Source organism: Vicugna pacos, chromosome 13 (assembly GCF_048564905.1).
Source record: "Vicugna pacos chromosome 13, VicPac4, whole genome shotgun sequence".
In the NCBI taxonomy this organism is placed as follows: domain Eukaryota; kingdom Metazoa; phylum Chordata; class Mammalia; order Artiodactyla; family Camelidae; genus Vicugna; species Vicugna pacos.
In genome coordinates this window covers 21593525-21617916 of record NC_132999.1, presented here as the reverse complement: position 1 = coordinate 21617916, position 24392 = coordinate 21593525, and the positions used below count along the sequence as shown (strand labels likewise).

The following is a 24392-nucleotide window of genomic DNA, read 5'->3' as shown; positions in this document are numbered from 1 at the left end:
CCCAAAATAACCCTGTGTAAAAAGTAGGGCAGGAGTTATTTATCTGAGACTTACAGATGAGACCTTAAGCCGCTTAGTGAAAGATCACAAAACTAGAAATTAGAGGAGCTGAGACTCTTCCTGAAGGGCCTTTGTCTCCCTAGTGCCTTGACATAGAAGATCACGGATCCTTAAAATAATTATTTTAATCTTTTAGGTATAAACCTGTGTGTTTATCATGTTGTGGGTATAATATACTTTTGAGGTAGTATAACTAACTTATCAAGAATGCAAAGATTCTAGCCATTCTACTTGGATTCAAATCCTGGTTCCACCATTTACTAGCAGTGTAACCTTAGGCAAATGACTTACCCTCTCTGTGCCTCTGTTTCTGCATCTGTAAGATGGGAGAGAGAAAAAAGGGTTATCGTGAGAGAAAGGAGTTAGGGTAAACTATAACGTACAAGGTAGAACCGTGCTGGAGTACACTGGAATCACTGCGTGAGGGGAGTTATTGTTAATGATGATGAGAATATTAATGTGATTAAAGCCTTAAGGGTTAGCTGCATAAGGATTGGCTGTTCTGAGTGAAGCATTAGGTGTAACATGGAAAACTAGGGTGAAATTTTTCAGCCCCAGAAATGCAATTGCTAATAATAATGGATAGCATTTACTGCCTGGCACATAGGCATTATTCTAAGCTTATTTACACAATAGTCGTATGAAGTTGTAGTAGTACTATCCCCATTTAAAGAGATGAGGAAACTGAGGTACTGAAATGCTAAGTTACCACTAATCACCCAGTGAGGTTGGGACCGAGGGCCATGCACTTTGAGCCTGGAGCCAACACCCTAAGCCACCATGCAGTGCTGCCTCTCAGACAGATACAGATACAGAACAAAACCAAAGTCGAGGGACAGCCAGGAAGTTACATTGGGACATTACCTGTTATTATTTTGCTTCCCTTTTGTCTAAATCTCTAACTCCAACTAGAACATTGTGGCATAGAAACAGTTAGATACTGAAATTTACCTTTCACATTGGTAAATGAAGTTGTACAGACCTCCAAACAGATGTTTCATAAAATCAAACAAATGAAAAATTTTCAAGAAGCTGACCTGTGCCAGGCATTTTCATACTGGTTCTCTTCTCTCTAACCCAGTGATGCACATTATTTATTAGCCCTCCTTTGCTGATAGGGTACTGAGGCTAAGAGATGGCAAGTCTCTTCCTATGGCCGTACTGCAGGTGGGTCCCACAGCTGGTAGGTGGTATGGCTGGGACTCAGACCCAGTTCTCTTCACCTCTAAACCCCATCTTCTCTTTACTGTTTAGTTCACATAGGCAGCCTTTCTTGGAATATTAGAAATAACACTGTGTGATCTATTTGTTCAAACCACAGTTATTAATAGAGTATCTCTTACGTGTCAATGTTACATACAGGGGATTCAGTGATGAGCAAGATTCTTAGCACTTCTTAAAGGGCTTGACATGTACAAGGACAAGTGTTCACATCAGCTTGCTATCTTTAGAAGCTCAGCAGTTAGGTGGGAAGGAAGGAAAGAGAGAAGGAAACAAAGAGATAGTACTGTTTTCTTATAAATATCTAACCTCTGTTTTTGCTACCACCTCTGGATCTCTCACCTTATCTGATCTCATAGTTTTCTGCTTTGATGTAAAACCAGTTTACTTTTTCTTTTGTTCTTGTCTGTCTCCTTTTCTGTGTCGTTTTACATACTCATGGCCAGTAAAATCATTTCAAAGCAGCTAGCTTACAACCAAACAATAAAAAGACAACTCAATTAACAGATGGATGGGGATCTGAATGGGCATTTCTTCATACAGATGGCCAATAAGCTCAGAAAAAGGTGCTCAGCCTTATTAACCATTAGAGAAATGGACACCAAAACCACAATGAGATACTACTTCATATCTGCTGGGAGACTGTAGTCAAAGAGACAGATAATAAGAACTGCTGACAAGGATATGGAGAAATTGGAACTCTCACACATTGCTGGTAGATATGTGAAGTGGTACAGCCAGTTTGGAAAACAGTTTGCAGTTCCTCAAAATATTAAACATAATTATGATATGACCCAGCAGTTTTACTCCTAGCTAAATACCCAAGAGAAATGAAACACAAAACTTGTATACAAGTGTTCACAGCAACATTGTTAATAATAGCCCCAAAATGGAAACAACCCAAATGTCCACCAACTGATGAATGAATAAATAAAATATGGTATATCCATACAATGGAATATTATATAGCAGTGAAAGATATAGAAGTACTGATATATGGTGCTACAACCACATATTGTATGATTCTATGTATGGGAAATGTCCAGAGGAAGCAAAATCTAGAGATAGAAGTTAAATTAGTGGTTTACCCCCTCTATGGCTGGGAGTGTTCAGAGGGAACTGGGGAGTGACCCTAATGCATGCAGGGTTTCTTTCTGAAGTTATGAAATACTCTAAACTTCGATTGTGATGACACTTGTACAACCCTGAGTGGTAAAACCATTGTATTATATCCTTTAGATGGTTGGATTTTATCATATGTTAATTATATCTCAATAAAGATGTTTTAAAAGTTACAGGAGGAGGAAGAAAGAGGGGGGAAAAGAATATAGATAATCCACAAACTGAAATCAAATCAGAAATTTTATTCCAGGTAACCCCTAGACTGGAAATTCTGTGATTCTGTTAAATAACTATTATATGATCCTATGCAAGGAGCTTTAATGAATAGTCTCCCCACCTTTTGGAATATTTTGCAAGTGTTTAATGATCTGCACCCTAGTGAAAAAAAAGCCCCACTTCTTTGTGCACCAGAATGAAAGCCTGGCTTTATCCTATGCATTCTGGCTTTCTGCCTGTTAACTACACTCTGTGCTAGGCCCTGAGAAGATGCTACTGAAGGTGAACAGTCTCTTTTCTCATGATATTTACAGTCTTGATGGGAGAGCGACATCATGTACTGTCACAGATAGATTGAAATCTCAACGTTGATCAAAGCTTAAGAACTAGAGGCTTGGTGCTAAGACAGCATATAATAGAGGGATTTGACTTTATCAGGGAGCCCCTCTCCCCCCCGGGGAAAATTGAGCTCTGATCTGAAGGAGAAGCCCGTGCTACCTGGCAATGGGGCAAAGGAGAAACAAAGGAGTGCGCTAGGCAAGGCCTTAGAGCCTCAGGGCATCTGGGGAACTAAAATTTACGGTTGCCAGAACCGGTGAGGTGGAAACTAAACTCGAGTGGTTGACAGAAGCCAGGCCATGCTGATGAGATGGTCGCTATGCTAACGGCAGTGGGAAACCATGGAGGGCTTCAGGAGGTGACTCTAAACTGTAGCTGTAATGCAGCGATCAGACTGGACGGGGGCCAGAGTGGATGCTGACAGGCTAGCTGGGAGTTTACTGCAGCAATGGCCACGCAGTCTGCTAGAGACGGTGGCAGCGGCAGGACGTATTCTCATATTTTGTCTTTGCGAAAATCATAATAAAATAAACAGCAAGGTAACGTATGTGTTTACCAGGTAAATTCCACAGAGAGTTGCCAATCAAAGAATTTACCTTTCTTGCTCCCAGTATGCAAACCTTCTGCTGTACGTGTGCTTTAATGCTTTCCTTGGAACGCAGGTTTAGAGCTATTAAAATGGCAATTGTTACACCATCTGGGTCTTGAGAACAAGCATCATCCCAGGGCTTGGCCAGCAGCCCGTGGTAACCCTGCTAGGAAATGTCCCCAGCAGATGTGCCCGGCGTTCTTTCCCCGTTTTATGACACTGCTTAGCAACGATGCAGTCTGTGTGTCAAGTGATCCCTGTCATTACAGACCTGGTTTGTGTACAGCAGCCTCAATAACATTTAGATTTTTCAAAATTTTTCAAAATGCCTAGATTTTTCAAACTGTCTTCAGTTTTTGTCTTTATGGTTCTTTCATCACGAAGTGTAATTTCTGACCCTTGGGACACGAATAGGAAAATGGGAGTATCCCAGGCAGCTCGAGGTGGCATTCAACCTGTGGTTTCTTTGTGAAGATTTTAGAATTTACAGGGTAGCAAGATGCCTGGGGAATCATGAGTTGCTTCTAAATTAACTGTCATTAACCTAAATGGGCTGTGACATGGAAATTCACACCGCAGCTGACAGTGCATTTTACCATTTCAGAGTCCCTGCCAACCAGAAGAGCAACATTTTAGCACCACTTTTTACTCTCTGCCTTGATAGGCTTGATCCATATAGAATTTTCAAACGTACTTATTGAAAAATCAGTGTTGAGTATTATAAATAATACCCATATCTACAAATGGCCTGATAGTACTTGCTTTCTCAGATGAAAAAGGCTGTCAGGTATAAACCATGGGCTCTGAAGTCTGAACGGACTTAGATTTCGCCTCTGCCCCCTCTAGCTCTGACTGAGAAAGTGGCTTATTCTGTCTGTTTCATTTCTTCATCCAAAAATGGAGAAGGAGGAGGAGATCTGCCTGTTTTTTGTGAGGATCAAGGATGATTTTACGTGGGAAGCTCTTAATAGTGCTTGGCATACAGTAAAGACTCAGTAAATGTAGCTATTGTTAGCACCAGGTTTTGTTTTTATAATCTAGGTGTGCCAGAATGCTCACTACTCAGTACACATTTCCTGGGAACCTGTGGTGTGTCAAGCTCTAGGAATGTAAAGATAAATAGTACATCTTTCATCTAGGAGTTTACCACATTAGGTCTAATGCAAAGGTCACAAACTGGTTGTCGGGACATTTTTACATAAAAATCCTGGTTTCTGTTTTCTACTAAAAATGGACCAGTGTTCCAAGTTCTCCTTTCATCAATTACCCTCTTCTAGTTTATTTCAGTTCCTATCTTCCCACCATTGTCTAACCCCAGCCTGCTTCCTGAGCACCTGCAAATTCCCAAGTACCTACATCATCCCCAGCGCCTGTGGGTAGGTATCTGAATCTGCATCCCGGGTCTCCTAGCTGTGGCTGTGCAGGTGAAGTGGCAGAAGGTGAAAACCAAGAAGTAGGCAGGAGCTGGTGGAGGTCCTTGTGGACCAAGAGAAAAGTCTTTATACCGACAGAAGCCGTTGGAGTGGTTTTACTAGGGGATTATAATGATGAGATTAGCCTAATAAAAGAGCCTTCCGAGCTCCCTCAGGAAACTGGTAGAAAATGTCAAGACTGAAGGCAGGGAGTTCAAAAGTTGCTAGCGTAACTGAGATGAAAGCTGGGAGTGACCTCAACTTGGGGTCTGTCAGGAGTTAGGACAGATAGGACCTGATGATTGTGTGAAGGTCAGAGCTGAAGGAGAAGGCGCGAGCGGCGAGGACTCTCAGATTACGTCATGGGCAGCTAACAGCCTGGTTGGTTGGTGCCGTTCACTGAGAAAAGACACAGAGGAGGAAAAGCAGATTTGTGGGGAAAGATGAGTTGTTCCTTCTCGTCTGATGAGTTTTAGGCATCTCTGTAAGACAGGAAATGTGATTTAATGGCTCCTCATTATGTACTGGTCCCTGTAGTAGGCACTTTAAAAGATTAGCTCATATATCCCAGCAAAAAAAAAACAGTGATGGTAGTAGTAGTAATAATAATAATACCATCCCCCATTTACTGAGCACTTATTATTCGTGAGGAACGGAACACAGTGTATTATCTCCGTCCTCCCCACAATGAAGCATTAAGATCTACATTTTGCAGACAAAGGGATCTGTGTATTCCAGAAGTTAATTAACTTGTTCCTGGAGGCTTAGGGGCAGTTAGCGCAACAGTAAGGATTCAAAACCTTATGTGCTTGACTGGCATGCCTAACTTAGGCCATTCTGCCTCTCCAAGAGGTATCTGGTATTAACCCATAAAGAAACTGAGGTTCAGAGAAATCTAATTTGTCACAGAACACATAACCTGTAAGTGTAAAAACCGGGATATGAACCACTGTCAGACTCCGAAGTCTAAGCTTTCTTCTTTATCCAGATAATACTAAAGTGTTATTAACAAGACCCCATGTTGGGTTCATAACAGTTTTCATTGGTCTGTGGAAAATTTAAAAAAATAACAATAATAACCAGGTGGAGAGTTCTTCATTAAGCTAAATTTACTCAGTTTGAAGAAATGCCGTTTAATTTAAGACTATGTCCTACCCAACTTTTTAGTGTTAAAATGGCTCTTCCTCTATGTCATTATGGTAGTAATATATGGTGGTAGTTGTGGGGAAAGGACTTTGAGAGGTTGCACCCTCTGAAATCACTGATATTTGACCCATTTTCTAAGTCATAAAATAGCAAATTCATATGCTCCAGCCTAATATTTCTTTGATTTCAATTACTTGGAAAAAAAAAAAAAGTAACTCTGTATCCCCAAAGTTCTTTTGAAAAAGTTCTGGTCTGTGAAATCCCTAGAAATTGTGTCTCTAGAATCAGGAGTAATTTGCAAATGATTAGATGAAAGCAGGCAAGGAGAGAGATGAATAAAAACTGGCTGTTGTTTTAAACCTGTGCAAGTGGGAGGTTGATATTGCCACTAATTTATAAAAAAAAAAAAAGGACCGTGAGAAAAAGCAGATTTGCGGGAGAATAGAGTAAGTTCAGTGTGGAATTTTAATGGAACGGTGCACCATGTGATTCCTGAGGCAGGTTCTGTTTGTCAATTTTGACTGCTGGACTTGATTAAAAATTACTCCTAAGTGTTTTTAAAGTGCTGGCATCCAAGTTCGAGGGGAAAATAGTTTAAAATGTGTTTCTGATGATTATAAGCTTCCTTTTAGATCTTACATCTAGGCTGAAATTCTCAGGGGTAATATGTTGCTCATTTTTAAAGCAAGGCTCTGAACTGTGTGCTTAAAGTCCATTTCATCCCCAGTTTGCTCTCCATCAACAACTGCAGAATTTCTGATTCAGCTATGAACGCCGATGCCATGGTGTGACTATTTTCTGTTTCAGATCCAGTGTGAAAACTGCATCTATAGCAAGAGCGTAGACACTTTGTAGGAGCAGGAGAGAACGTGTCTTGAGTCAGCATCAGCCTCTCTTTTGTGACAGTATGCAGATTGCCAGTGGTAGAGTTCAAGTGCATTCAGATATGGGGCATTTTTCACAGCTCATTGTACTTTATACCTTGTATTTCTGAAAATCACTTGAGATTTGCCTACATGATAAATTTCCCTTTCCTGGTCATAAAAAAAAGACAGGAGATTTACAATCAGGTGTGCTTCCTTCATAAAAGCCGCGAGAGGAAAGCTCTTGACTTTTTCTTCCATTCTCTTCCCCTCTGCATTGTAATGAAGATAATAAAGAGATGTGTGGGTGGCCAGTAAAGCAACCTCATGAACTCAAAGGCAGCAGAAATATAGGTACACGTTTTTAACACAAATTCACATCTTTGAAGTCTCCTAGCTTTCTTTCGCTGCCAGCCAATTTAATGGCCTGCCGTGGAGACTTGTTACTCAGCTTGGAATTTCCTCTTGCTTAGAAGGAAGATGCTTATCAGGTATTTCTGAACTGAGACAGTAATTTTACAATCATAGTCACTCAGCAGGCACAGAAAGCCCGGAGAAGCACTTAGACGTGACGGCTCAGAGCCCTGAACTCACACTTTCTTACCTGTGTCTGGTGCCCTAGCGTCCGAATCCCAGAGCTTTTCAGAAACGTAGTGATGTCCTTTGAGTCTGTAAAGTTTTCATTTCTCTGGGGAAGCCTTATTTGCTGACATGATTTTAAGATATTATAACCTAAAACCTCTATTGATTATCTTTCAAAGAAAGCAGAAATTAAACAAGTTTGTATTGAAGGCCTGTTATGTCCCCAGCACCATGCGAGCCACAGGGCACATCACAGTGTACAGGACATGTAAGTCTTACCTTCAGGGAGCTTTCAGAATTGCTGGGAATAATGGCAGCTAATGCTGTCATAGCATTTGCCATGTCCTCCAAAAGGCACCGTTCTAACTGTATTAATGCGTATTTTGTATGAGATCAAGCCTACTACCACCCCCATTTTATAGATTAGGAAACTGAGGCACAGAGACACTCAACTAATAAGTGTCACAGCCAGGATTTGAATATGACTTTAACTTAGTGTTGACGAGTACTCTTGAAGGGAAAGTTAAGATGCTGTAGGAGTTTTTGCTAATGTGATTTCGCCTAATCTAGGTGGTTAGGTCAGCGGGCAGGAATTACAGTGGGACTGATCTAGGCAAAGGTTGTCTTTTTCTAATGTATTCAGATGCTACCAAGTGGAAATCTCGGGACCAAAAGCAACAGTAATAATTTGTGTTTATTGTTGGTCCGATAGGCATGTTTTAAAAATGACTGAGTCTGAGTATTTGAATTTGAATTTGACTACTTTTATGCTGAGCGGCTCTCTTTAGATGTTGTCTCATAGTCAGTTCACTTCATTCTTCTCCGTTTAGCTACCTCACAGCCTCACCACAGTGAGTTTGTTATTCTAGTAGATCTTTTCTGGGCTCCACCTAATTTGAATCAGGAGTCTCTTGGTTGCAAGTGATAAAACCTCGACTTGACCTTACAGACAGAAGGGGAAATGTATCAATAGACTACAGGTTATTTTTTTACATAACTGCGGGGAAGAGCAGGATTGACAGCCTCGGAGACAGTTGGAACTGGAGGCCTGGTGCTGCCGGAGGTGACCCTGTATGTCTGTCTGACTCTCCTCTACTTCAGTCTTGCTTCCTCAGCACAGGAGGGGCACGGCTGTCCGTAGCTTCTGATCCTCTCTGCCAGGAAGGGGCTGGCTCTCTGCCCTCAGGTCCACTTTGGAAAATCCACAGGTGTTCTTTTGTGATTCAGGTGTCCACACTTGGACCAATTACTGGGACCAGACAGACATGTTGATTACGCAGCTTTGGGACAGGAGTCAGCCAGCTTTGGTGATGGTAAACTGGACGTCAGTTCCATTATTACCTGTTCTATAGGACATTCCCAGTGTAGCCTTTTATATCCGCCTCCTGAAGCTCCTTCTCTTGCTCAGATTAAGCTGTCTGGCCCACCAGGCGTTTTCTGTCAGGAGCTCATAGTACTGTGCTGAGGATAACATGATGCACACAGAATGTGTTGTATCAGTTTGTTTCATGAAATGAGAAGATCTTTCCACACTCCTTCATCAGCCTTCTTATTTAGGGTCCCCTGTACAAAGTCAGTATGTTAGAATGTCCCAGAACCTCAGCTTTGAAGGCGCTAAGAGCTGCCTTTGTGCAATAGTTGGGAGATTGGCAAGTTCTAAATTTATATTTAAACAAAGGAAGGGGACTCTCCCGAGGTCACTGCAGTGGCTAGTGCCATGAGTTTTGTTTTTCCTGTCCAGGCTCAAAATAAGCAGGTGTGACTTGTACTGGCTTGTTGCGTCTGAAAATGGACTCGCTGTGTCGAGGCCGACTCCTGGGAATCTTGCGTGAGTTGTTGGGAGGAGGCGAGCAGCTCTTTCCCTGCCCCTGTGGTTCATCCCTCGGTTAAGAGCTGGGGCTGTGGAGCAAGATGTGTCTGGGTCAAGTTCTGGCTTGGCAGGTACTTCTTAGATTCTCTGTGCCTCAGTTATGTCACCTCTAGAGTGAAGATGATGCTAGAACCTCACGCACAGGTCTGTTGGGCACATCAGCATCTGAAATGTGTACATTTTACCTACAGGCTCAGTAGCTGGCGGCCGGTGCTCTGAAAGTTCTGGCAGTTACTGTTATCATCGTCAGGTGCCGGCCCCGCCCCTGGCCCAGAGCTTTACGGGTAATCCATATAAGACATGGGAAAGTGTGGTGGGCCAGATGCTTTTCTGAGCTGTGATTTCATCCTTCCACATTTCTGAGGATAAGATAAGAGACAGGGAAGAAACCTGACACTTCTCAGGCATCTGCTGTCTGCCACACTTCTTCACAGATATGTCATTCGGTTGTAATTCAGCGTTTCCATGATTCTTTCTCTAGTATCCGTCTCACCAGGTATGTCCGTGTCATACCTGTTAGGCTCTGTTAGTCTTTTCTCACAACACAGAGCTGGTGCACAGTAAGCACGTGTTGAACTCAACTGTGGTCTCAACCCTACACTCAGGTAGCTGTTACTGCATTCTTGCTGTTGTGAAAATGAAGGGTCAGGGGTGATGGTACAGTTAAAGCAGTAGAGCACATGCTTAGCATGCACAAGGTCCTGGGTTCAATCCCCAGCACCTCCTCTAAAAATAAATAAGCCTAATTACCTCCCCCTGCCAAAAAAAAAAAAGGTCTCCAAGCACTACTCTTGCTAATAAGTAGTGGAACCAATCCGAACACAGATTTTTCTGGCTGCTATTCCAGTGCCCTTTCTTTGTATTTACAAGTGCAAATGATGAGGACAAATTCTACCAAGTTAGCAGTTCCTCTATGTCATATGCAAACTGGGCTTAAGGCGTTTAGCTGAGGGAGTCGTCTCCTTTGTCACATTGCTGGCTAATCTGGAGTTAAACCAAGGGAGAATGGCAGACCTCTGCAGTGTCATTTTCAAAGAGAGGCACTTCTGCTCTTCTTCAGGCCATTTGATCCACACTGGGAAGCAGTAACACGAGTGGTCTCCATTTACAAGGCAGTTTAGAACTTATTCTGAAAACTCCCATGAGCACCGTCCATTGACCTTCCCAGGTCTGTCTGCTCTCTTTGTGATCCTTTAAAGTGGAGGCCGCAGGGTCACCTTCACTGTGTGTCCTTGCTTTCCTGGCTGGCCCTGAAATCCACCCAGGTACGTTTAAGATTTAAGTCCCTGGACTTTGATGCATTCAGCACTCGCCCTTTATCAAGCTCATATTCTATTCTGCCATATGTTTAAGAAACAAATAAGACAAAAGCAATGCTATTAGCATGTGGGAGATATACACATAAGATTTTAAAATACATACAATGTTGCAGAAATAGTGATCAAATAAATTGGTCATGATGTGGAAGGGGCACCATGCAGGGGCTCAGGGAAGAATTAAGGAATGAGGTGATTTTAAAAATTGTTCTGAGTCACATAATGTGTTTAGGAGCAAAGTTAAAAAAAAAATAGGAATGAGGGAGAGGAGTTCTGGGACCTTTCTCCCATATGGGGAAAATAAGAATCTAAATGAGAGATAGTTCTGGTCCTAAAAAACAGGTTACGAGTAGGCAACTTAGGATACTCACAGTCATCTAGGGGTCCTAGATGATAGAACGTGGTGGGGTTAAATCTCTCAGGATAAAAACCAGTAGGGAATTGAGGGGACAGGGTGAAATTATGACCTAATCTAGTCATAATGAATGGCTGGGCATCACCTGATCATCATCTGTTGTGTTGTTAGAAATCTAATGGGAGCCTGTGGAAGAAAGGGTCTGTCAGTATGCCGGCAAAAAACCAGGGTGAGGGTTTGTGATGGGGATACCAGCCAGTACGCCAGCATTCTCCAAAGGAGAAAGTGTCCTGGGCAGGTAACTGTTTCGCCATCCCTATAGCAGAGTTAGGAACATGGGTTTATCGTAAGTTGATTTCATTTACTGTCACCATTAGCATTTTTATTAAATATTTGCTATTTACCAGGTACCAAGCTAAATGCTTTTCATTTATTGCTCCACTGAATCCTTCCAACATCTCTATTATAGAACAACTCTTATTTTTTCCCATTGTATAGATGAAGAAACTCAGTCTTGGTAAGGTCAGATAACCTGCTCAGGGTTTCAGAACTTTTAAGTCGAGGAACTAGGGTCACAAACTCCTCCAACACTCCACTATACAAGTCACACCTCTCTTCTCATCTCCAGATGGCTTACCTGCCTGCCAGCTGTGTGCTGGATCTCTCCACCTGGATGTCTCTCACCCATTTACCAAGGGCCAGAGTAAACCCATCCTTTCTCCTATCCAGATCAGTCTCTCTCTGTGTTCCCTGCCTTGTCCATGCCAAATGCATGAGTTCATGCCTTAGAGTAAATCATTATATGATAATTTCCCCTGTAAATTGCCTGAACATAAAGGATGAGATATGGTGGAAGGCAGACATGAGCATTCTGGTCAATTTACTGCTGTCATCATTTACTTAAATTACTTGTCCTTTAACTATGTGTCAGTTTCACACGTGGTTTGCTTCTCTCCTGAGTCTGAACTCTGCACTGCTCCGTGGAGTCCAGGACTAATTTATCTTTGTATCTCCCAGTGTCCTTAGTGATGGCACTTTTTTGCCTCTAACTGAATACGTTAAGAGGAAAGAAATTATAATTCCAGGACTTAAACCTTGAAAGGATTTAATATTCAGTGTAAGTACAGATACAGGGATTACTGGTAAGACAGAAGAAGAAAAATGTCTGGCTGAAATGACCATCAGAAGCTACCTGATAGGCTCAAAGCCTGACAGATCTGAAAGGGCCAAAAAAGAATTTGGAAATGACAAGCCTGCATTCATTTCTGGATAGAGTTAATCCAGATGGATGAGTAGAACTTTTCTGCCTAGTGTTTTGGTCATTTTTGTAGTAGCCTGAAGCCCCATTAAATAGTGCTTGACTGCTGAAGTTGGGGAGTGCGGCTGAGCCCAACAATACTGGTAACTGGCTGTATCTTTTATGTTTCAGGAAGACATCTCCCAGGTGATTGGTCAAGGTGTGGTGGCAGGTCAACAGAAGGCACTGGAATGTCCAACTGACAACGTATGTAACTGACCCTTTAGGTTTGCTCTACTGGGATTGTGTGCGTTGTAAACAGGTCCCATTAGAAAAGGAGGTGATTGTAATGAAATTAGATCCTTTATTACTCGGCAGGAAGTTATGGTATGTCTTTCAAACCTGAAGTCACCCCACAACTGTAGCACTGATCTTGTGCAAGGTTTGTGAACATACCCTCTGTATGTCTCCCTGTACAACCCTCTACGCAGGTGTTTAAAAGTGAGGCATCCCTGAAAACACACTTGCACCTAAATTCGGAGAGCCCCATGTCTTACACAAGGTCGTAAATAAAAAAATTAAAGTGGGAGAATTTGTAGTTCTCTAAAAATATAAATGCAATAACAAGTGTTCCTTGTGTTTTGAGTTTCACTTCTGTTAAAAAAACTGTAAATTTCTGTCTGTCAAATTTTTGAACTTTTCTGGCTGTTAAACTTTTTCTTAAGTCCTGATTCTCATTTCTGTGTGTTCATTTCCACTTTTGTGCTGCTAAAATTTACATTATTACTGTATTACTATTTTTATATTTAAGGAACTGTAGATTACTAGAGCTTACAGGAAATACATGATATTTCAAACATCACCAGAGGAAATGCCTTTGAAAAGTATCCAAAATTATATACTAGAAACCTAAATAAAAACAAGTAGGTGTAGAAAGTACCCTAAAAATAAGGTTCAACTGAAAAAAATCCAGTTCAACTGAAAGTCTGTAAGCATTTTTTTAAAAAATTCACAACCAGATTTTTTTAACTTTAATGTATTTGTGAATGCTGTCAATGTGTTAGTACTTTATAGGCTCTCACCTGTCTCAAGAAATGTATCAAATATCTCTAAAATTTTATAACCATAGAATTTTAGAGCTGGGGTGAGTCCTAACCACCCTCTGGCCTTTCTTTTCCCTGTTGAAAAATGAACACTTAGATGTAAAGACTTCTCCTTTGAGAAAATGGTTACACCCTTTTCTGTGACTGCAGAGGAGAAACGGTCCAGAGAGCAGTTGGCAGCATCTGCAGTGAAGCTGCATCAGCTCATCATAAAGAACTCCCAACCACTTGGGCTCCTTCAAAATGGGAAGAGATTCCTCATAGAAATGCAATTTTTCATTCCTTAAAAATTTTCAATCAGAAGCTGAATAGTATGTTATCAGAGGACATAAAAACATTAGTAGTTCTTATTAGTTAAACTCCTAAGTCGTTCCTGGCATAATTCTAGGTTTATTTACTTGCTTTGCTCTTTAATCTTCACAACAACCTTGCAAGGTATAGAGGTATTGCCACCAATTTACAGATGAGAACGTTTAGGAGGTTGAGTGAATTACCTGTGGTCACACAGCTCATCAGTGAAAGCAAACTCAGCCATTCATATCTTCTTTTGAGTAGTTGATTTTTTTTTCCTGTCATGAAGATCTGATGAAGCATAGACTTGAAAAACACTGATAAGTGTAACTTTGATATAACTGCAGAGGCTTTGTAGTTCCCAGAATTCCTCTGTAAATCTCTTAGAAACACATTTATCCTGGGTTAAGAGTCAACCAGCCCATGCTTTAACTTAAAAAAATAAATCTCAACTTCAAACAAATAAAACCCCAGAAAACTTTTACCTGGATTTCTATGGGCTGTTTTCTTATTTTTTAACTGAATTCATTTCTACCCTTATCGATCACAAACACTCCCTGCTGCTGGGAAGGTCATGATGTAGTGATGGCTGCCTCTTGTGCTCTCCTGTTTCAAAATCCACACAGCGCTTCATGAAATAACTCTGTAGCTTTCATTTAGCTTTGTTGTCAATGGTATTTCTTGAGATGATACATAGGAACGTTGGACATAAGTGCTGTATGAGTTAAGATTACATTCAGTTGCTGCAAGAAGTTTGTCTTTTGCATCACGTGTGGGTGTGATTAGGTTGAGGGTGATACGGTCTTTCCACAGGGTCACGGGCCCAGCCACCTCTTACCTGGTTACCGTACCATTCTTTCTGATTACTCTACCATCCTGCAAATACGGCATCCATTCTTTGGTCTAAGATGGCTGCTCCAGATATTAACCATTCCACTTGTGTTTCATCTAAAGAGAAGGGGAAGGCAGGGTCGTTCTCCTTAAGAGAGTGACCTGAAAATTGTACGGTTCCTGTCTGTTTACATCCCATTGACCGTAGACTAGTCTGTGGTCACATCTAGCTTCAGGGAGTCTGGGCAATGTGGTCCTTAGAGTAACAGGATATCTAGGTGGTTCCATTTTTTCTGGTAGTAACCCCTAATTTGTCATTTTTCCACTTTCTTCTTTTAAAAAAGTCACTGAAAATGTGTATTCAGAAAATCTTTTTAAATAAATGTACAGTCATTATTGAATGACGGTGATAGAAAAACTGCAGGAAAAAAAATGAACACCAGTAGCATCATTGCCTAGCAGCTGTTTAATAAACTCCATAAACATACAGCATTCGTCAAATACCGACTTTTAGTCCTGTCTCTTCCTTTCATTAGCTGTGTGACTTCAGGTATGTCACTTGACATTTGTGTCTTGGTTTCTTTATTTGTAAAAGAGTCTTATCATCTGATTCTCAAACTTATTCTCATGATCAGATGAATTTGTGGATGTAAAAGTGTTTTTGAAAACTGCGCAGCACAGTGCAGTTGTATGATGGGTGGTGCCATTTTTCTTGTCGCCTACTGCACACTGCCTCGCATTGGGGCGCAGCCTTCCGGTGATGGAATCCTGAGGTGTCATTGTTCTGGAGCAGTTACCTTGATCCTAGTTCTAGACTCCAGGGGCAGCCTGGTGCTTCACTGCCTCCACCAGAGTCTTCCAGCTGGGGATGGGCTCCCTGGCTAACTGCAGATCCAGAAGGCAGGTCAGGTTACTACCTATATCTCTTAACTGCCTGTTAAGCAAGCATGGAGTACTTTTGGTTTTCTTTAGTTTTCTGATACTAATATTCACTAGAGGTATTATCAACAAAAATTCAGAATCACAAGTTAATTTTCCAAAGCTCATTCAGCGAAAGTCTCTGTACCTTCATTGAATTACAGATTTATTTCCTACTCTGAGCTTCCATGTCTTCAGTTTTGCTCCACTCATTCATTCATTCATTCATTCATCATTTATCGAGGCCCTACTACATTCCAGGCACTGGGAATCAAAGGTGAATAAGTGTTCATTAAGGTGACTTAAATGTAATTGGTGTACCTGGCGTTTAGTGGGCTTTCAGTAGATGTTTGTTGTTCCTTCTTTCCCCTCGTGTTGCACAGTTAACCTACCTCATGTGTCTTTGACTATATGAATGTGTCCAGAGGAGATGGGCAGTCAGAACATCTGTAGCACAGATTGTTTTTCATTGTGCTCAGCACAGATATACAGACTTCATGCTGATTTCATCATGTGAAAATGCTTCCTGGCCCCCACTTCATACACAGACCACAAGGATAGAGTAGCTTCATCTTTTATCCTTCTTCCCTTCCTTAATCCATCCTTCACCAAAGCATTTTAGGTGTGAAGTTACAGAGGGAAGCATGAGGACTGGGACAAACATCATCCTAACTTCCCCTTGCCACCCCTCCAACTCTAAGTTTTCAAGAGACATTATTGGAGTGCACCACCGTTTTGGTGACAGTACACCAATTTTAAAGTCTTTTCCCCTTGTTACCTTCCTCCTCTCTGACATTCATCTATTTGTCCTTCCCTTTGTAGGTTGGCAGCCAAATGAAACAGCAAAAATATTCGACAAAAGTCTCCTTTGGTTCACAAGAGATACCTTTAGCACCAAATCCATCATATCATTCAACAGATGCAGACTTCACAGGCTATGGTATGAGTCTTTCTCTGAGCAGAATTGAATTGATTCATGAAACCTTAGAAAAAGAAGGGACCATGATGTTCTGAAAAGAGCTCTGAACCAGGAGTTAGGAAGCCCGGTTGGCATCCTGGCTCCACTGCTTGAGCTTTGGGACTTGGGTGGTTCACTTTACTTCCACCACCAGTTTCCTCATCTCCACTAATGGGATTGACTATTATTTATTGAATATAAAATTTCTAGAACAAAAATGTCCCTCAGTAAATGCTACTTGAATCTGAGGCTTCCAAATTATTCTCTAATCTCTCCAAAAGATTGTGTTTAGTTCAGGATTAGTATCTCTTCAAAATCATAATGAACCAAATTGTTAACCTTGCATATGCTGATGTGAGCTATTTAAAGACTTAATTTTCAGCGCTTGAAGAATTGGTATTCACTTTCTCTTTTTGAATTCCTGAGTTGAATTATGCTGACTAATGGTTGAAAATAGAACTTCAAAATGAATAATGAGTATTTCCATTTTGCTTTTATGCCATATAAGCCAGTTTTTTTTTAAAGGACTATTTAAAACGCCATGCTTACCAACGATAAAGCATAACCCTGCATGAATTTAGCAGGCCTGTCACCTTTATGGTATTTGTCTTTTACATATTTTTTCATCAATATTAACTCAAGAAAATTTAGGCAGATATTATTCTAATGCGCTGGAGTTTTACTAAAATACTTGAGGAATGTGGTCAGGAGACTATGACCTCTGGGTCACATTTGGCCCACCATCTGTTTTTATATGGTCTGCAAGCTAAAAATGGTTTTCCACATTTTCAAAAGATTGTAAAAAATCAAAAGAATGCTTCATGAAAATTATATGAAATTCAGATTTCAGTGTCCAGAAATAAAATGTTACTGGAACACTCATTCATGGGCGTGTTGTCCGTGGCCGCTATCACCCTCTAAGGGCTGAGCTGAGAAGCCGCACCAGAGCCCGTGTGGCCTGCAAAGCCCCAATGTTTCCCACCTGGTCTTTGACCAAAAGAGTTTGATGACCCCCCACCCCCACCCCCACCACATAGACCAGTTGAGTTTTGATAATATGGATCCCACATCTTTACCTCGAGAACAGAAGTGAAATCATACAACAGTTTAATCTGTGAAAAGCGTATTCATTCGGCCGCCCGCTTACAGAACGTTGACTGAGGGCTTGGGAGGAGTCAGCACTGGGCTGGATTCCATGAGAGAAAGAAATACTGAGACTGACTCAGGGCTGGCCAGGGTGAGGCAGAGAGGTAGAGGAGGGAAAAAAAAGGCCGCCTCCAGTATTTCGTTCTATGTTTCCCCTCCTCACTCAAGAGACTGAGCCAGTAAAAACACAAATTTCTTCTGAACAGCACAGGGAAGTGTATTCAGTATCTTGTCATAACCTTTAATGGAAAAGAATATGAAAATGAGTATATGTATATATATCTGTGTGACTGGGACATTGTGCTGTTCACCAGAAATTGACATATTGTAGCTGACTATACTTCAATTAAAGAAAGTTATTTTGTTTTAAAAAAGAGAGACTAAGCTAGTGATTTACGTAAGGAGAACAGACTTTTTCAAGCATCCATAAAACTGCCACTTGTACGTTGTCTTTATTGTAAATCAGTGGAAAATGTAGCATGAAATACATATGTTGCGAAAAGATCCAGAGGCAAATTAGGTTTACAATTTGATTCTTCTAATAATTGTTACTGAGGTTGTGTCACTAAACTTTTCACTGTTAAACAGGAGGCCGTTAGATTAATAAATTCCATGTGCTCTGGAGCAGCACTTGTAAGAATGCGACACTACACCGGTCCCTGGGCTGGGCACCTCGTGCCTGCTGTTTATTTAGTTCCTAGAACAGCCTCTTAGATGGTGGTTACCTGCATTTTTCTGATGAGGAATGAGCCTCAGTTTCACCCACCGCTTGGAACCCAAATCCACTTCTGCCCCTCTCTAAACCTTTTTCCTTTTATCACAAAGACAGTGATCATTGCTTAGAGCAGAACCTCACAGGCTTACCTAGGGCCTGTTTCCTTTGGTTTTATACCAGGGATCAGCAGACTTTTTCCGAAAGGAGCCAGATAATAAATATTTAAGGCTTGCAGGCCATGTGGTCTCTGTTGCAGCTACTCAGCTCGGCCATTAGGAGCCATAGACAAGATGCAGACCAATTAGCAGGTCTGTGTTCCAATACAGCTTTATCTGTAGACATTAAAATTTAAACTTTGAATAATTTTCCATGTCTTGAAATGTTATTCTTCTTTTGATTTTTTTTCAACCTTTTGAAAATGTGAAAGCCATTCTTGGCCCTCGGGCCATGACTACTGGCCTGTGCTGTACAGTGGTCTGTGGATCTCAGCTTGGCCCCTGTGCATTATCTGGAGCTGACCAGCAGATGGCGCCCCCTGTTATCAGCCCTTTACCAAATTATATTACAATATAAGAATCAGTACTCACTCGTTTGATACAATGATCAAACTTAGTCATCATATCAAAGATGACATTCTCTAGAAGCTATTATTTGCAGGAGATTCTCTTGAAACTAACATTTTGAATGTTTTGATTTTTCAATGGGTTAGATTTGACTAAAAAATGCATATATATGGAATTTATGCTAGAGAAATGGGTGTTATTAAACATCTTCTCTTAGCCTGTAAATATTTTTTCCTCCCAGTTTTTAGAAAACCCAGTCTAAACAATGATTTTTAAACGTAAACCTTTATAAAACAGCAATAACTCTTTTAACAAGCTCTTTAGTTATGGGCCCAGCTATTAATTCTACAGTGTTATGTTTATAACACATTTTTTTTTACTATGTATATATTTGGAGATAATTTTTAGGTAATTGTTATTTTCAGTTGCCTCATACTTTACTGACTAGATCCTTTATACATCTTAATTCATATATATGCTCTAATTGACAATATTTAAGCACTGTTTCTTAATTGGCATTTTATAACTGTAGATCGGAATTTATGCCAGTCTTTAGTCTCATTATAACATATACCTATATGTATTTAATCATGTAATCAACTTAAATTTTTCCATACCAATGTGTTTTATGATTTTAAAAATGTCAGGTATAATTGAAATGGTTGATTGGGTGGGTGGGGGGTACCATTTTCTCTTTAAGTGCCATAGGAATGTCATGTTTCACTCCTAGGTGAATGGGCAGTAGGGACCCAGCTTTTCCCTTCTTAGTGCTTGGCAGGAGAAGAGGGAAATGATAGCACATGCAAACCCCGCACCTTCCAAGCCGTGGAGCGTGCAGGCTGAGCTGCATCTCCTGCTTGCCGGTCACTCTGTGTTCCATCCTTCTCCAGGTGGCTTCCAGGCTCCTCTGTCAGTGGATCCTGCCACGTGTCCCATTGTTCCCGGCCAGGAGATGATTATAGAGATATCCAAGGGCCGTTCAGGGCTTGGTCTCAGCATTGTGGGAGGAAAAGACACACCCTTGGTAAGTTTCTAGAAGTGAAATACAGCCACCGTCACAGAGTTAGTTGCCGAGTTTCTTTATGGCCTTCTGTCACTTCTGTGGAAGACTTGGCTTTTTCATGGTATGTGTGTGAACTATTCTTATTGTGGTCATTATCATCATTATTATTTAGTGGAATGCTATATAAACTATACATCATTTATTCCAGCCCAAAAATTTAGGCTTGGCTTTATTTTGACCATGTCCATGTCTACTCGTAATTTTTTTAATTGGTGTAGATGTTAGTTTTTACTTGGATGATGAATCTTTGGTTATTCAGTACATTTTGATTGTCACTAATTAACAGTGCCATTAAAATGTAAAAATTTCTGGGTTTTGATTTACAAAAATGTGATGATCCATGCATATGTATTTGCATAGGTAATACATGCACATTATACAAAGTTAAACTGACACAGAAGGATATAAAGTGAAGGATAAATCCGCCTCCTACCCTTTTGCCCTAGCCTTGCCCTCCAACCCCAACCCGAGCCCCAACTAGGGCCTCTCCCTAGAGGCAATCAGTCTTGCTAATATCTTTTTAAATGAATATTTTGGTATTTCTTTGGCTCATTCTGTTTGGTAAGAAGTAAATTGTATATGCTAGATTTACAGATAAAAACAAGTATAGTATGTTCAATTAAATAGTTCTTTCCATTGTTGACAGTATAATGTTTCTGTTGGAGAGGTGAGTTGGGAGACCCTGTTCTATTTTTCTGTAATAAATATTAGTTCCCTCAGGCGCTGGGCAATTCAAGAACAGCATATGCTGCAGAAACCTGGGTCTTAATGCCTTCTGCGTGTTTCCTGGCCGTGATCCTTCTCTCTGCTCCTATCTGGCCTGATCTAGAGAATCCTAGTGTTTAGTTGTCTCTACTAGTGACACCTGAACCTGGATGTGCTCTGGGGCTGGTGTCTACTTTTTTAAAGGATTTTATTTCCTTCAGCTCGATTAACGTATTGTTAAAACTTTTCTCCAGGGTTCAGGATAATTTATTTCCTGAATTACTCTCCCTTTGCCTGTGCAGGCAGGAACTGCTGTGTGTGGCTTTCCACATACACTATGATGTTTTCAGCAGCTCGGAAGGACCTGGGAACATCTGGAGTTCACCAGCTCAGCAGCCGGCCTTAGCTCCCAGCCCTTTCATGGGTCTTTGCCTCCTTAAGGCCCTAGAACTTTTCTTCATTTTCTGTTGTCTGGCTTGGAATGCTCTCTGTTCAGCTTTTGTCATCGAGGGAAGGGGCATACTCTTCCTTAGAAGCTTCCCTTCAAGTGATTTGGTCTAGGTTATATTTTCAAGTTGTATTTTTAATAACGCCTTCCAATTATGTATGATCTGGTCTTTAAACAGTTCATAGAAACACTTTGACCAGCCTTCCAGCCATCCAGTGGGCTCCTGCTGTGTGCAGGAGGTGACACCACCCACATAGGACCAGACTTGTGTTACCCAAACCCACATACACATTCCAGCCCCTCAGACTCTGCTCACCTCCCCTCAGCCTGCTCTCTTCCTGCCCCCTCATCAAGGTCCTGTCCCTCCTCTAACCCCTTAGGGGAGGTTTCTTAACCCCCCAGAGTCTGTTAGTGGGGACAGTGTGGCTAGGAGGAGCAAATAGAGGACCTTAGCCTGGTGCTTAGTACATATTAAGCAATTGCACGTGACTTGTGCCTTCTCCAAGCCTCTGTTTCCACACCTGCTAAGTAAGCTTAATAATCCCAGCTCAGCGAGTTGTGGAGAGGCTCAGAGACCTTATAGAGAGTAGAAAATTCTCTGCATGTACGTATGTATCATTGTTCCACTAAGGCCATGGGGTAGTTTTCAGAAACTACTGGCTGGCCCTGAGCCCTGGGGACATCTCGCTCCCCTGGCCGGTTGTCTCATTTTCCCAAAGAGATGTTCTTGAATAGTAAATAAACTGAATTTGGATAAAGTTATGTTTGAAATGAACCAGAGGGATTCCATTTTAAGGAAATCCTTCAGTGAATTCTTTCATAAAGAAAAAGTCGCCCTCTGATTTATTTTTTGTAAATATAAGGCTCTTAATATTGCTTAAAATAAGATGGAACTAGATTTCCTAGAGGAAATTAGACTTTAATCAGCATGTCTGGCCTAGCTGAATGAGTCTGTTAGCTGATTTTTTTTTTTTCTTTTGCGGTTGTCAATATGATTCTGCTTTGTGCGGGCTGGTGAGATGTGCCTCGCTGCTCTGGGGTCTTTACATGGCCTGCGTTTGTTCTGCTGGCCACCAGCTTGAGGGCTTCTGCTGCTTGACGTCACCTCCCGCATCCTGGATGGGAGGCTGTTTGCGAAGTGCTATGCTCTGCTTCCCTTGCCACTGTGAGGCAGCGGAACAAAAAAAACTCCCTGAGAGCATCTTGAGGTTCATAATATATAGTTCTGCATTGTGCGACTGTAAATCCCATTGTCCTTGGGAAGGATAAGCACCACTCAAAAATGAGAAATGAGACACAGCTTTTATTTCCTAACCTCAGGTACCTCATCAAAGGCTGTGAGCTAGACTCACGAGTCATATATTGGCGTGTTATTTCGGTGAAGCTGAACGGCACCCGGGTGGAAGGCAGCTTTAAGAAATAAAACCATTTTTTATCACCATGAGGATCTTCTCTTTTTCCTTCTTGTCCCTTCTCCACATTTTGACGTGGGACACACAGCCTAGTCGACACTCCAGGTCACATTATCCAGTCAGGTCCTGGGAGTGCATCCAGACAGCAGGAAGTTGGCAAACAAAGATGAGAGCGTGTGAAAGGCAATGGTGGGCAGCGTTGAGATCCTCTGACAGAAGCACCTTTCGCACTTTTGACTATGTGGCACATCCTTACTTCAGCTCTGGGGCCAGGAAAGAGCACATTCTGAGGGCTGGTGACCTTCCTTAAGCATTTGCCCCAACCCTTCCAGTTAGGGTTTCTGTGCCCTCTTTGTTGTGCATCCAACTGATTTCTTTCGCCATCTTGAGAGGAACTGAGCCTCTGGAAGTTGGTCTTGACACCACATCAGTCTTACCTGCTATAAATAGTTTCTCTGGAGCCAAGACAGATGGTTTCTGAGATCACAGAGGGGCTCTCACTTGGCATCCCACTGTATTTGCAGCCAGTCATCTAAACAGACCTCTTAAAATACCAAGGTGATGCTGAGGGTGAGCCTCTGGGGAAGGTTTACGAGCACACCTGGACCCAATCCTCAGTGACAGGCTTTGCCTCTTGTAGTAATCCTATGGTGTGCTCCCAGGTCTGCTTTTGGTGGATGTGGCTCTTCTGTGATAGGATGCATGTGTTTGCTCAAAGGCCACCCTTTGCTTAGAGCTGAGGATACAAAATTGAGTGAAATTACCCTTCCTTTAAAGAGCTCACACACTCACTCAAGATGATTCTACTGCCTTTAATGTTTATGGTCTAACAGAGGGGATCAACCAATGAAAAACCATAATAGGGACTATTAAAATAAAGACCTTCTCTGGAAAGTAGAAAAAAGTAAAGCTATAGTATGAGCTTTTTTTTTTGAGCATTTTTTATTGTAGTGTGAACTTTCTAGATTTAATTAATACAGGCTCGTTTTTACGTGTTTCTCGTAAGCTGGCATTTCAGTTCATTCGGGCTGCTGTAACAAAATACCACAGACGCGGTGGCTTATAAACAACAGAAATGTATTTCTCACAGTTCTGGAGGCTGGGAGTCCAAGGTCAGGGGGCCAGCATGGTCGAATGAGGGCCTTCTTCTGGGTTGTGGTTTCCCGTATCCTGGTGAGAGGAGGAAGGGAGCTCTGCGGGACCTCTTTTACAGGGGCACTCATTCCATTCATGGGGGCTTTGCCTCATGACCATATCACTTCTCAAAGGCCCTGCCTCCTGATACCATCACATTGGGCATTTGGATTTCAACATACGAATTTGACGGAGACACACAGCCAGGATACCACATAAGGCACATTGCACAGAAGAGATAGTATATTAATTCATGTTTTTAAAATTTCCTTCCATCTACCTATCTAGCCATCCTTTCCTTCTGTCCCTCCCCTCCCACCCCCTTTTTGATCTTGGAGTGGTAATTTGCATGAAATCTTGCGGCTCAGAAGCCAAATGAAGGACCAAGGACTCTTAGCTCTTAGGATGCTCGCACTATATTCCTTGCACCTGTCCCTGTATCCCTCAATGCCCACTTCTCAGAAATGTTTGCTTGCTGACTAGAGGTTTTACTTGCAGTGTCCTCAGAAGTAAAATATACCTCTCCAGTGTTGGTTATTGGGGTTATTTTATTATCAGCCTTGGGAATTCTAGAGAAGAGAAAGAAAACTTAAATATTTTATTTTAGAGTGTTGGTAGACTTGATCTGTTCTTGGGATTGAGCACATGAAATGGAGAAAGAATGAGGAAAGATTCTCTAGAACCCTTGCTCTGCATGTTCCTTTCTCTGAGCTCCATGGTCAGAGGTCCCAGACTATAGACAATGCTTCTGTTAAGCCCAACAGGCAGCAGAGCAGA

General features: G+C 41.5%; 1 protein-coding gene across 4 annotated transcripts in view; it reads left to right on the top strand.

Annotated features, from left to right (window-relative positions):
- PATJ (PATJ crumbs cell polarity complex component) overlaps positions 1-24392 on the top strand; it is a 289824-nt gene that overhangs the window by 214772 nt on the left and 50660 nt on the right. For all 4 annotated transcript variants that reach the window (XM_072974318.1, XM_072974320.1, XM_072974319.1 and 1 more), the window contains 3 exons: positions 12521-12595; positions 16294-16411; positions 19744-19877. In XM_072974318.1, the coding sequence (XP_072830419.1) occupies positions 12521-12595; positions 16294-16411; positions 19744-19877 (327 nt within the window). The remainder of the gene's footprint in view (positions 1-12520; positions 12596-16293; positions 16412-19743; positions 19878-24392) is intronic.